Source organism: Squalius cephalus (genome assembly GCF_949319135.1).
Source record: "Squalius cephalus genome assembly, chromosome: 2".
Classification (NCBI taxonomy): Eukaryota; Metazoa; Chordata; class Actinopteri; order Cypriniformes; family Leuciscidae; genus Squalius; species Squalius cephalus.
The window spans coordinates 13,949,389-13,963,796 of NC_137123.1; the positions used below are offsets into that span (position 1 = coordinate 13,949,389).

Genomic DNA, 14,408 nt, shown 5'->3' on the forward strand with positions numbered 1-14,408 from the left:
AGAATCCATCTCTTTAACACTGTAAACAACTCTGAATACATGAAACACCATTGTACCCCCCCTTTAAGACGAGTTAAATACAATAAATCTAGTGCACGCACCTAACCTTCAGAGCAGTGGTTCAAATGGAATTGTAGTTAATGGTTTGAAACACGTATCAAAGCTTCAGTGTCAGACTGCCATCACTATGCTGCCGGTTGCTTTATTTAAAAACAGGAACTGTGTGGTTTTAAGTCAGTTGTAATTGTTGTGTTTCATTTTCTGAGAGTGCAAGCATGATGTTGAACCAACATCACATTGTAACACTGACTCAATGCCATTACCATTGATTTATGGATCAAACATTTTTTCAACATTAATTGCTGGAGCAAAAGAGATGTTGATTCAATACAGTTAACATTGACACATTAACATTGTTTTGATGGTTGCTGTCTATCTGGGACCCTAATCAAACACACCTGAACCAGCTCATCAATGTCTTCAGGATTACTAGAAAGCTACAGACAGGAGAGTTTATCAGGGTTGGAGCTAAACTCTGCAGGACAGTGGCCCTCCAGGACTGAGTTTGTCCATCCCAGGTGTAGAGTGTAGATATACTCAGCCCTGTGTTGGGGTTTCCTGGTTACAGATTTCCAAAGACTGTTCTGCCAGTTTACCTTAAATACCCAGAACAGAAGAGTTGTATATATTTACACAAATATTTTTGGATTTGTTGGACCCACTCTCGTGCCCCAAAGGTCACGCCTGGTTTTGGGGGAAAGGAGCCATGATTATCATATATCCTGAAGAGACACCACCCAAAACGGAGAATAGAATTTTCAATCTTGCACATAATATAAGTGACTGTAGTGAAATTGAGACCATTTTACCAAATGCACTGAGACTTTGATTTGAATTTGAATGGGAAACAACAATATATTCACAAGATACATCATGTGTTTTATATTGACATTCTTAGTGAACTTTCAGTGACTTGAGTCAGGGTGAAAGGAGGGAAGTAGGGAGAGGGGGGCTCATAGGGGGAGAGGAGAGAAATCTGGGCAAGGCGGTCCTTATGCTCTTTCTTCTAATCTCCAGATTAGTGATTTTTATTGTTTAATGCAGGATGTTTGATTGCATGTTCTTTCTTAGCAGGAAACCCAGTCTTACAGTACAGACTGCAGCTCATCTGTGAACACATAGACTACTGTATTGTAAGACTGTGAGTTAGAGCAAATAATGAAATCAGGCAGGTATATTGTAAATAGAGTTACCGAAGGCACAACTGGACCACAAACAGAGAGTCTCTGGCAGGATGAAGAAAAAGCTCCAGTGTGCAGTAAGTAGAAATTTTATTCTGACGCAGAGATGGAGTTGGTAATGGAGCAATAATGTTTGAGGAACTGAAAACTGTTACATAAAATTTCAATCATTCCTTTTTTACACTGAAAAATCCAACATATGTTCTAACAAACACTTTTTAGTTAACTTAATGTCTTAACTTAACTGTAAAAATCTAGTAATCTTTATTATTCACATACTATGCTTTGGTTATTCAGTTAAGATTGATTGGTTTGAGTGCAATTTTGTCAGGCAAAAAAAAAAAAAAAAAAAAAGTGATAGACTTAAGCTAGGTTTATACTCGACGCGTCCACACGAGCATGAAGGTGCGCGCAGCAAAAATTACGTCATTGCGGTGTGGGCGGTCGCGCGCGTTGGGTGCACAAGACCCCATTTCGCTTGGTGGTGTGCGTGGCTTTTTTTGTAACAGCGCGCGCGGCTCCGCATTCGAAGATGAACGACTTCGAGCCGAATCTGGCCGAGCTCGAACTTCTCACCACACCGGCACCCAGTTTGCACGTCTAAATTAGTTGCTTACATTTAAAATATGAGCATACAATAGCATAAAACGTATTTTAATGAACATAAAGGTCCATGTTTAATAAAAATGTTCACAAAACTTAATGAAATGTTTAGTGAAATTAGAAAATATGTAAGAGATCGTTAATTTAGTTATATTGTATACACATTCTCATATCCATATATTATGTTTTATTGTCACGAGTAATAATCTCAGGGTTTACTGGGTTTTACACGATTCTTTTTGTAGTGGTGAATGATGGTGGTGGTGTACTAAAATAAACATTGTCACGTGTGTATAGCTTCTTCTTCTAACCGCTGATTCCTGATGGTTAGAGCAGTGGTTCCCAAACCTGTTCTGGAGGCACCCCAACACTGCACATTTTCTTTGTCTCCCTAATCAAACACACCTGATTCAACTCATCAGCTCATTAACCCATGTGATAATGAGCTGATTTATTGAATCAGGTGTGTTTGATTAGGGAGACAAAGAAAACATGCAGTGTTGGGGTGCCTTCAGGACAGGTTTGGGAACCACTGGTTTAGAGGACAATTACTCGAGTCGTCCCCTGTCGATTCAAAGAATATTACAATGGCGAGCGCGTCAAGTGTAAACGCCTTGTCCGTTTGGGGAGGTGCGCGCGCAGTCTGCGGAGACTCGCACTGCGGAGCCAGGCGAAAGTATAAACAAGGCTTAAATGGTAATTCTTACTAGACTTTTCACTCATTTCCTCCACTTCTGCAGTTATCTTTCTTCAGTTGCATTCACTCATTTCCCAAAGTCATCTTGAATGTTGAATTGTCATCTGGCCACATTAGGCAGTTTACAACTGAAAATTTTGAGAGAACGTTACACATGCTGATTTTCCTAAAATGTTTTAGTTTGAACTCACCATTATGACGATCAGTATTTCCTTTGGTTTGGTCACTTCAACCTTCATTTGTATTATTGTAATTCACTTCCAATTAATGCAGCAATGCAACAAGAAATCACAGATAGTTGATTTCAAGGGAAGGGAAATAATAAATAGGTTGCTTTTAAAAGGTGACCAAACTAAATCATCTTCTAGTTTATTTTTCATTTTTGTTATTAATCTTTTTAAACTGTATTGTCAACACTTATGTCATAAACACGTTGTGAAAGTTTTAACTGGGTTGATATAATCTCGCTATATTTTTACAAGATTTGTGACAATATCTTGCAATTGATCAGGGTTGTGTTACACATAGACGTTAACATTCAGCATGCAAAACACAACAATGGTAACAAAAGTAATATAAATATATATGCATAATATGTGAATGGTTGTTAATTGATATCTGTGTGTGTTCTATCTGTTTGTCAGGAGGAAGCAGGTGTTTAGTGTTGATGACAGTGTGTCTCGGGCTCATTTGTGTTCTTCTGCTGGTCTTCATCACACTTCAGTACATCACAGCAGAGAGAGACCTGTTAAAGAGTTACAAGAACACAGTTGAAGAGTTCAATCACACTATCAACAGCTTACAGGACAAGAGCACTGGTATAATGACTGAAAAAGACCAACTGAAGAACAACTTCAGCTCTTTGAGTCAGAAGAAACTGGAACTAGAGACCAGAATAAAATGGCCCACTGCTGAGAAAGGCCAGTCACAGAACAGTTCCCACTCTTCGAGTCAGGAGAAACTGGAGCTGGAGACCAGAGACAAAGATCTCTCTGCTGAGAAAAGCCATTTGGAGACCGGAGTCAATGATCTCAATGCTGAGAAAAGCCATTTGGAGACCGGAGTCAATGATCTCAATGCTGAGAAAGGCCAGTTACAGAGAAGTTTTGATTCTTTGAGTCAGAAGAAACTGGAGCTGGAGACCAGAGTCAAAGATCTAACCACTGAGAAAAGCCAGTTGGAGACCAGAGTCAATGTTCTCACTGCTGAGAAAAGCCAGTTGGAGACCAGAGCCAATGATCTGAATGCTGAGAAAAGCCAGTTGGAGACCAGAGCCAATGATCTCAATGCTGAGAAAGACCAGTTGGAGACCAGAGCCAATGATCTCACTGCTGAGAAAAGCCAGTTGGAGACCAGAGTCAATGATCTCAATGCTGAGAAAGACCAGTTGAATCAGACGAAACTGGAGCTGGAGACCAGAATCAAAGATCTCTCTGCTGAGAATACCCAGTTGAATCAGACGAAACTGGAGTTAGAAAGCAACGTCACATCTTTGAGTGAAGAACTAAAGAAGGAAAAATCCAAACAAGGTCAGTATGAATCTGTTTTTAATTCTTTTTCATCCTTTTCTTTATATCTATCCATAGAGTTTTTTAAAATGGGAGTTTCTGTTAGGAAATCCGCGTGGGCCTGTATGTTTGTTCAAATCCAATGAGTCGATGAGCTGGTCTGAGAGCAGGCAGTTCTGCAGGGATCATGGTGGTGATCTGGTCATTATCAACACTGCAGAGAAGCAGGTGAGATTGTGTGAGTGTCTGTTAATCAATGAGAGGAATCACACTTACTCCTGTTTTTATTCACACAGAAACACATAACTTCATTCATCAAGGAGAGAGTGTGGATTGGTTTGTCTAAGACTGAGAACAATGGGACAATGAAATGGGTGGATAATTCAACACTGGGAAAAGGGTAAGTAATGAAACACTCACAGACAATCACTGTGAAAGTATTTTAAACATGAGACCATCACAACCTCTAAAAATAACCGAAGACCCAACTGTTCAATAAATACCAAAACCAAAGATTTTTTTTGCAAAACACAACTCTTCTCTCCATTATTTGTCTCCATTATATAGATGGATTATATCAATCCAATTAATAGTTTCACACCATGTTTATGACAATAAGTGTTAGCAATAAAACTTTAAAATATCATAGTTTGTGAAGAAATATGGTTATGATTAAATTAATTATATGTATTTATATATTTATTACTTCCTTTACTTTGAAATCAATTAACAGTGATTTATTGTTGCATCGGTGCACTGAAAAAAAATATACTTTGGATTAACTTAAAAAAATGTATGTAATTTGTTGCAGCTAATTTTTTTAGATTTTCTCAAATTGTATTTATGATTTAGTTAAAACCATAAATTTTGATTTACTGTCAAACCAAAATTTTAATTTTTTCCAACTCAACTCAACTCAACTCAACTCAAGAGTGTTAAAGTTAATGAGATAATTAAGTGATTAATTGAGTGATGATTGAGCTTTATTGAAGACACCTGATGTTAACAAGCAGAATCACTGAAGGAGAAAATCACAAATTGTAAGTTACCATTAAGGTGATCAGTGTTTGCTTTAGTTGGGCTCTTGACCCTTATATGTTTACTTTAGATTTTGTTTGTCTGCTGTATCTGAGTTATAACAGTTAGATGAACAAAGAGACAATGTGATCTGATGGTGTTGGTTATGTTTTGACACACTCTAAAAAAATGCTGGGTTAAAAACAACCCAATTTGGGTTATTTGGCAACCCAGCGCTGGGTAAATATTGGACAGAACACATGCTGGGTTATTTTGACCCAGCAGGTTGGGTTTTTATACATTAACCCATCTGCTGGGTTGTTTTTAATCAGTGCTGGGTCAAACAACCCCCATGCTACAGGTTATTCATTTTAGATAATAATAATAAAAAAACGAATAAAAGAAAACACAAAAATATTAATAACAATAATAACACTACTGTTTATTGATTCAATTAATGTGTTTATTCCAGGAAATTAATATAATCATAAATACATTCATGTTAAAAAAAACAGTTAGACATCTGCAACATAAACGGAGGCCCACAAAAATCATTTGTGCTAAAATGTTGGTATGTTAAAAGATTATAAAATGGTAAGATTCTCAAAATTCAAAACTCTATACTTACAAACTGTAAAATAGCCTATAGCTAAAGATTCTCTTCACAAAGAATACAATAAAAAACACATAAGTACATACATTGCAATTCACTTAAATAAGCAATCATTTAGTCCTGTGTAGCAAAATAAAAACATGAAACTCTAAACCTATAAACTGTAAAATAGCCTAGCTAAAAATTATCTTCACAAAAAGATTAAAAAAAAAACCTAAAAAAATACTGAGTCAACTGTTCCAGAGTTTCCCCATTCACCAAAAAACTGTCCAGCCATTCCAAGCTCCAAGACAAAGGGGAAGGGTTTTGCTTCTCTCTGCCTTTCCAGGTAAAGCACCATGTTGGTTTCAGACTAAATGAGGGAAAGACAATATCAGGCACAGATAATTATGTGTGTAATATGTGTGTCTTAGGTTTTCATAAGGCTTATAGGCTAAGGCGCACGCACCCAAACACAGAGAACATACTGCAGCATAATAAAATATTTTATGTAAAGCTACCTTTCGAAAATGACTAACAAAAACAGTTAAATAATAGGTAATGTTAGACTTACAGCTTCTTTAGCATATCCAGCCACTAGCCAGTGACGTTACACTGCATCCATCCAACACCGCCGAGTCAAGTAACCCGCAACATTTCTGGAGATAAAACAGACACCAACAACTGTACTTAGACATTGTGACCGTGTTATAAGTGGACTAATTGATGACAGACCGTGTAAAAATAATGAATGTTATGTGTAACGTAACGTTAGCATAACGGTCGCTAGTTCGACAGATGCAAAATCTAGACTAGAGCATTTGGTCCGTCGTCAATAATTCATAGTTAATTTCAACATAACTTCTTGTTGACTTTCTGACTTCTTTGACTAACGTTACTTAATGATAGGATAGTTTTAATAAAACAGGGTTGCTCACCTTTACGCTCGCTCGGACTGCTTGAACCTCTCGTCCTCCTGTTGACGTAGTGATTTGAACAGTGTGGACAAAAGCGCGCGACTCGCGAGGAGGTAAGCACTGGGTCAAAATTTCCAAAACAAACCCTATTGTCAGCTGATTACGGAGAAAATAACCCAGCAACATAGTCAAAATGCTCAACCCAGCATTTGGGTTTAAAAAATAACCCAGCATTTTTTAGAGTGCATAATCATGTTGTGATCCAAAAAATGAATTGATATAGTTTGGTTTAACATTGGTTATGATTCTCAGTATTTTTCATATAATCTGAAATATTAAATAAACATTGTTCTGATCAAAAGACTTTCAAATGGATTTATTTAGAAACACAGACATCAATAATCAGCCTGTGAATCTCAACAATGGTGACAATAATAAAGCATGTTGCAGTGGCTGCCACCAATCACAACTCATTAATGGCTCCCATCATGCATTGCGGTATGAATAAAGTATGATCTGAATTGTCTATGTAATTTACTTTTCCTAATTGAATATTCTGCTCGTCACCATTGTTGAGATGCATAGACTGAATCTTGATGTCTGTGTGTGCCTAAAAAATATATATATTTTTTTTTTTTTCAAAACAACTTTTAAGAAATCCTTTGTATTATATCTAAAATTCTGGATATTTATTCAAAGTTATTCTGTGATCAACAACATAAATCTACGTCAGAAAAAAGGGTCTTAATGAGTTCAGTGATCAAGTTCAAATGATGATTATGTCAAAACATAACCAACACCATCAGACCATCAGAAGATGTCTCTTTATTCATCTGACTGTTATAAATAAATAACAGCAGACAAGCAATATTTAAAGTAAACATATAAGGGTCAAGAGTCCAACTAAAGCAAACACTGATCACCATAATGGTAACTTACAATTTGTGATTTTCTCCTTCAGTGATTCTGCTTGTTAACATCAGGTGTCTTCAATAATAGTCAATCATCACTCAATTAATCACTTAATTATCTCATTAACTTTAACACTGGAGTTTTTGCTGTGTACTTTGGGTTAAGGTAAAACGTTGAGTTGGAAAAAATTAAAATTTTGGTTTGACATTAAATAAAAATTTATGGTTTTAACTAAATCATAAATACAATTTGAGAAAATCCAAAAAAAAAGTAGCTGTAACAAAATTACATCAATTGTTTTAAGTTAATCCAAAGTATCATTTTTTTCAGTGATAGAGGGCGTAACACTTACTTTGAGGCAAAGTGAAAACAGAAGGTAAACTTAAAATCACAATTTTCCATTGGACCAATGTAAATATATATTTTGAATGAATTGCACTGATGTTTCACTTTTTTCAGTGTGCATCAATTGGAAGTAAATTACAATAATATAAAGAAAGGTCCAAGTGCCCAACCAAAGGGAACACTGATCACCATAAAGGCGAGTTCAAACAAAAACATTTTAAAAATCAATTTCAAAATCAACAATCAAGATAACTTTGGGAAATCAGTGAATGCAAACAGAGAAAGATGTGGAGAAGTGGAGGAAATGAGTGAAAAGTCTATTAAGAATTTCCCCACCTCAAAAAAAAGAATTTTTTTTTTGTTTTTTTTTTTTTTGCTTGACAAAATGGCACTCCAATCAAACCAATCAGTTAATCTTAACTTGGGTTTTCTGAATAAAAAAGCATAGCATGTGAATAGTACAGATTAGAAGAGTTTTAAGTAAAACTCCAGGGCCCGTATTCATAAAGAATCTTAATGCAAAGAGTAGATCCTAGTGACAAAATTCTAAGAAAATTCTTAGAAATGTGGGCGTTTACTCTTAAATTTAAAGAAAAAATCCTAGTAAAGAAAAAAGTAATTCAGAAAGCATCTTAACCCTTAAAAGAGGTCTTAAGGTCAAAATTGTTAGGAGTACGGACGAGGACTTTTAAGAGGCTTAAGAGTTTCTTTAGCAGAGGAGAACATGGCAGAAAGACGAAGAGGGAGAAGAAATGTGTTGCAGACAATGGATGACAGTGAGTTAATAAGACGCTTTAAATTAGATCATGCAGGGATCATGTTTGTGACAGATCTTTTTAGAGACACACTAATATCTCCAACACAGCGCAGAAATGCCATAGCGCCCGAAATGAAAGTAATCACTACATTACGATATTTGGCAACTGGGAAAATTCCATGTTTGATACATTAAAACCAACATTCAAACCACCATTTAAATAGACATGCCAACAATCAGTGTAATTGGAAAGAGTGGAACAATTTTTATCATTCTAAGCCAAGCAAATACCTTATAGGAAATCAACAGCATGGTTAATAAAATAAGGATTTATATATACAATGTGTGTGTGTGAGAACGGTCAAATAGGAAAAATTACGCATGTAATTTCAAAGTGAAGGCTTAGAATAGACCCTATACTTAAAATCACTTTTTTCCCCTTCTTGGACAACCAACCAATCACAGTCTTCAAAAGATTGTGTCATACATAGCAATGGGGTCAACCCCGCCTTCTTACTAAGATAAAAGTTTTTGTCTTTTCCTTACTCAGAGTTGCTCTCAGATCAGTTCCGAATTGCTCTTAAGCTAAGACTCCTACGTAAAAGTTTTTAAGCTAAATTAAGAGTTTTCTGAGAGTATTCTTAGAATCTTTATGAATACGGGCCCAGGTTTTTAAAGAAAAGTTAACTAAAAAGTGTTAGTTAGAACGACTGTGGGATTTTACAGTGTTCTAAATTTACTCTTGTTGCCACATGTTATTCAGGTTTTGGTTTGAAGATCAGCCAAATAATGGAGGTCGAAATGAGACCTGTGTTGAACTGATGCCTTTAGACTCCATCCAGAACTGGAATGATCTTACATGCTCTGCCAACAGAAAAGGGATTTGTGAGAAATAGGTATTTGGTAAGGAATTGGGTATTGTCATGTTGTTGTTGTTTTTTTTTTTTTTGTTTGTTTTTTTTTTTAATTATTATTATTTTACAGAATCAATCTTTTTGTGATAGTAAAATTTCTGAATGAGGTCCTAATTTAATTTTATTTTATTTAAACTGCTTTCATGATATCAATTTAATTTAATAATTTTCTATAACCTACAAAACCACAAATGTAAAACATGTAAAACTGTCAAAAACAATGTATTGCTTTAATAAACGTATAACATGGGGTGAACTGGGTAATCCGGGACAGTGGCTAATGTAGCACACCAAATCTCTGATGTGTTCATCATGTCTTGCTCCATCACAAGCAGCTCTATGTCAATATGATCTTATTCTAGCTGTTATAATGAGTAAACAGCAGGGTCCGTACTCACAAAACATGCAAAGGCTAAAAGTAGCTCTAAACTTGGGGTGGGGGGGATACAGAAAACTGTTGAGGTAAGTATAGGTGAGTCGGCTGTATATATATGCCTCCTCTCGAGCTGTGATTATATTGACCATTTGAACGTGCTTAATAAAACTTCATTTGTCACTTGCCATGCAGACATGTAAGAGACTGACAATTAGCTGAACATATACTAGTTAAATTAGTGACACTAGCCCACTCCTCCTCCATCAGCCAATCACTGTTTGCATAGTTAGGAAGCGTGATGACATCATTATAGCAACAAGGTCAACCCCGCCCCTTTCTCTTAGCTTAAGACTTCTCTCTATTCCTTAGTAAAAGTTGGTCTCAGCAGCTTTGCGAATAAGATTTAAGATTAAACTCTTACATAAGAACATTTTCTGCTAATTAGGAGAACTCTTAATGCTAAGATAAAATGTTTTGTGAATACGGCCCCGGAAGTCTAAAGTGTTCCAGACTACAATAATTCACTATATTATGCTGATATTGAGTGTCTGTGAAACTTTTTTTTAATTGACTTGTTTTCTCTTTAAATTGTCAACATAATGTTAATATAATAAAATGTTCAATTACCATTATTACAAACACATTTTCATATTTCATTCTTACATTTACTTTGGTGTACCTGATGCTTGGTTACCAGGGCCGGCGCCACGATGGGGCAAAAAGGAGCATTGCCCCCTCAGATCTGATTTGTGCCCCCTTAGTTTCATTTTTGTATTCATTTTCACAAACAAATTGTTTATTATATATGCATGATAAATGACGCTTTGGTAGGTGGGTACAAGGCATGTGAAAAAAAATATATCCTGTAAAATTTAAAGGTGCATGGTTTTATCTGACCACGGTTTCTGCCGTGCACATATCAGTCATGATATATTCAGTTTCAGCTAGAATCAAATGGACATACAAAAAGTATCTGCAACGTATTTCAGATGTGAAGAAGTGTGATTGAGAGTAAGCGTGATGAAGATGAGCACTCAGCACGAGCGACAGCCTCCTAAAAATATCCTCCTAAAGATATTGATCTTGACTGAATAACTTTCGTAACTTCAAACATGATTAATCTAGGCTATATTTTATTTTATTTATAAAAAAAACTAAAAAAAAAACTGTGCTGTGTTATTTTACTTTTGATAAGGCCTATATTTGATTTCTTGAACTTTGTTCAGTCATATATATTTCACTGTAAAAAAAAATTACATCCCCAAGTCAAAAATTTCAAGTGACCGATAACATCTAAATTTTTCAATTAGTCTGACGTATTATTTCTCATTGAGCCAATGTTAACAGACTATTGCAACAAGAATTTCACTTGGGCCAATTGAAAAATTTAGATGTTATCGGTCACTTGAAATTTTTTATTTGGGAGGGTTAGAAATTTTTTACAGTGTTGTGGTTTTTGGTCATTTCTTTATTTTGTTCTTATTTTATTATCTGTTTACTTGTCTTTAACAATGTTTGAAATATGGGCCATTCTACAGAATTGGTTCAAAGTTGGAAACGTCTTAAAAAATTTGTGGAAAAAGACACATTTTTTTCATGTATGCAAATTGTATAATATCCAAGGTACACATTTCTAGTAATTGTGCAGTTAATTATCATATTGAATATTGAGTGTCATCCATGCATTTGTCACATCATGTCTTGATTACTGTAATGCCCTTTTAATTGGTCTATCTGCTAGCTCCATTTCCAGATTGCAATACACTGAAAACCCTGCTGCTAGAATACCCACACCGAGCGTTCTGCCCATATCATCCCAATTTAAAGATCTTCTTGGTTTCCAGTGGCTTATCGTATTACATTCAAAATCCTCCTGCTCAGTTTTAAATCTCTGCTCCACCCCTACACCCCGACTCGCTCGGTCCTCTGACTCTGCCTTCTCGTTGTCCCTCGATATCGCCTAGCTTCAGATCATTCAGTGTTGTTGCACCCAAACTATGGAACTCTCTCCCCCGATCATTCTGTTGTGTTAATACTATTTCTGAATTTAAAACTATGCTCAAAACTCGCTTCTTTTCTGAATGTTACCGTTCTTAAGTTGTATTACCTTTAGTTGTGTCTGATTGTATTCTGCTGTACGCTGCTCCATCTACATAATTCTCCTACTTTACTGTACTTTTACTCTCATCTACCTACTGTTGTTTTGTTTGTTAGCATTGTCCATTGCCATTATTGTTGCTTGTTCATTGTAAAGCGTCCTTGAGCCCTGGAAAGGTGCTATATAAATAAAACCTTATTATTATTATTATTATAAAAGAAGTTTGTTTGAAAGTAATAGTAAATTATATATACCTGGGCCTGTATTGGTGCCGGTGCACATGTGTGGGTGTTTCTCCCTCCCACTGTCTCTTCCCTTGGTTCTCTCTCCTGTCCTGTTTCTCACAGGTCTTCTGCCCTAATTGGAGGTGTCGCTATCGCTCGGTAGTTGCGGACGGGGAGTGCGGGCGTCTTTTTAAAAGAGGAACGGAAGGGCGACATCCTCTGAATTATAAAGGCCATTTATTTTTGACCTGTTGTTCTCCTGCTTATGTTTAGTTAAGGAGTTAGGAAGTCTTTGTATTTTCTTTGATCTTCAATTCCTGATAGGATATGTTGTTTGCTGCGATAAGGTAGTTCACTTTTTGCTTATTATTTTGGCTTTGCCTAGCCCTGAAGTTACTTTTGTGTTCTTGTTCATTGTTTGAACTGCTGGCAAAAAAATTGTCTCTAACCTCACAATAAATACAGTATCGGTGAGTTTTATCTTAAGCAGTGCATTTAACACTATGTTACATAAATTTAGCATTTCATATTCCAGCTATTTGTATTCCAGTTATTTTGGCTCAAACTAAAAATCAAGTTAAAAAAAAATGCCCATTTCTTCCCATTTATTTTTCTTTCTTTCTTTGTGGGTATTTACATTGAAGGTTACTTTATTTAATATGTGGAATAATCTGAATATAAATGTGCCATGGTGATTAAAGCTGCACTGCCGCCTTTCGCCTGGTTATTATTTACCCTTGCCTCATGGGTCAAAATGTCACAAGACTTATAGACAGTTTTGAATTGTAAGACTGTAGTTTTGTGAGGTCAGTGGAGTGGAGGTCTCCCACTAAACAAAACGTTTATAAACTGACATTTTAGTTCACTTATTTCCAGGTTTTTAATGGCTGTTGTAAATTCCACAAGCCAACATGGCTTGTGGAAAGGAAGAAAAACAATGGGAGGGTGTACAATGTAAGAAATGAGAAGCAGCTCATGTGTGAGATGAGAAAAACACCTTTCAGCTCAAGCCAGAAAGGTTCAGACACTAGAGGGGGCTAAAGATCATTATAGGTAGAGTCACATAAACGCCCCCATCAGGACTGTGTAATTTAATGTGTCTAGAATAGTTATCCTAGTTTTCAGTGACAATGACATACATTATAAACCAAGTATGAAAAGTGTCCAGAGGTTTCATGTTATTAGATTTTAAACAAAAAATGTATTTGTACTAAGGGGTCATTTTGCCCCACAGCTGGGGTAAAATGCCCTAACTCAGCAATTTGCTTTATACATTTTCAGCAAAATCATAGTAGTACAAGCAGTGCTAGCTTAAAATAAAAAAGACAAGGCAAAATAACAGTAGATAAATAATAATAATGATTATTATTTTTTTGTATTTTTTTTTTATATATATAGCACTTTTCTTACCACTCAAAGTGCTTTACATATAAGGTGAGAATCTCCTCAACCACCACCAATGTGCAGCACCACCTGGATGATGTGACGGCAGCCATATTGTGCCAGAACGGCCACCACACACCAGCTTACTGGTGGAGAGAAGACAGAGTGATGAAGCCAATCAGTATATGGATGATTAGGAGGCCGTGATGATGGATAGAGGCCAATGGGCAAATGTGGCCAGGATGCTGGGGTTAAACCCCAACCCGTGGAAAGATGATCTGGCCCATATGCAGTGTGGAATGACGGCCCTTGGGAGGACCGCTCCTGTTTGCCAGATCTGGGCCACAAGCAGGTCATAGCAATGTCACATGTCAGCCAAGAGCAAAGAAATAAACCAGAACTGAACCTTATCTGAGCCACAACATCTGTGTATATTAAATATGGAGTCATCTCAGCCTTAATAAGCCTGTTAACAAGCAGAATCACTGAAGGAAAGAAGAGAACAGAAAAAAGAGACGAGCAGAAACACAAGAACTACAACTGACTTCAGCCACAGCCTCAGATGAAATCAACTGAAGAGAAAAGAAGACATTAAATCTGTGAAGATCTCAGCAGAGGAGGATTAAACAACTCCACAAACAGCATTACCAGCTTCACTTATTACTAACCAGACTGACTTTATTTCTGTCAGACGTCTACAAAAGTTTTATTGAGAATTAACAGAGGTTTAACTCTAATGTGTTTCATTTGAAGTCACCATAAGAGTGAATAGTGTTTCCATTAGTTGGGCTCTTAACTCTTATCATATATTTTATCTTTTTAGG

At 36.2% G+C, this 14,408-nt stretch overlaps 1 protein-coding gene across 2 annotated transcripts; it reads left to right on the plus strand.

The window, feature by feature from the left end:
• Positions 1–1,079: 1,079 nt before the first annotated feature.
• Positions 1,080–12,657, plus strand: LOC307152438 (uncharacterized protein). Of its 2 annotated transcripts, none has more exons than XM_079861094.1 (6): positions 1,080–1,318; positions 3,186–4,070; positions 4,156–4,277; positions 4,346–4,449; positions 9,353–9,492; positions 12,325–12,657. In XM_079861094.1, the coding sequence occupies exons 1-5, from the start codon at positions 1,219–1,221 to the stop codon at positions 9,483–9,485; spliced, it is 1,344 nt and encodes a 447-aa protein (XP_079717220.1). In that variant the 5' UTR covers positions 1,080–1,218; the 3' UTR covers positions 9,486–9,492; positions 12,325–12,657. The 2 variants fall into 2 exon arrangements, with proteins under 2 accessions (XP_079717220.1, XP_079717221.1); XM_079861095.1 differs by having other exon boundaries at positions 9,353–9,485.
• The last annotated feature ends 1,751 nt before the right edge of the window (positions 12,658–14,408 follow it).

Bases quoted from the DNA above. Each gene is read 5' to 3' on its own strand.
- LOC307152438 (XM_079861094.1), top strand. From the start codon at position 1,219: ATGAAATCAGGCAGGTATATTGTAAATAGAGTTACCGAAGGCACAACT. The intron at 1,319-3,185 runs GTAAGTAGAAAT...TCTGTTTGTCAG, and splicing joins AGAAAAAGCTCCAGTGTGCA to GAGGAAGCAGGTGTTTAGTG. The intron at 4,071-4,155 runs GTCAGTATGAAT...AGTTTCTGTTAG, and splicing joins GAAGGAAAAATCCAAACAAG to GAAATCCGCGTGGGCCTGTA.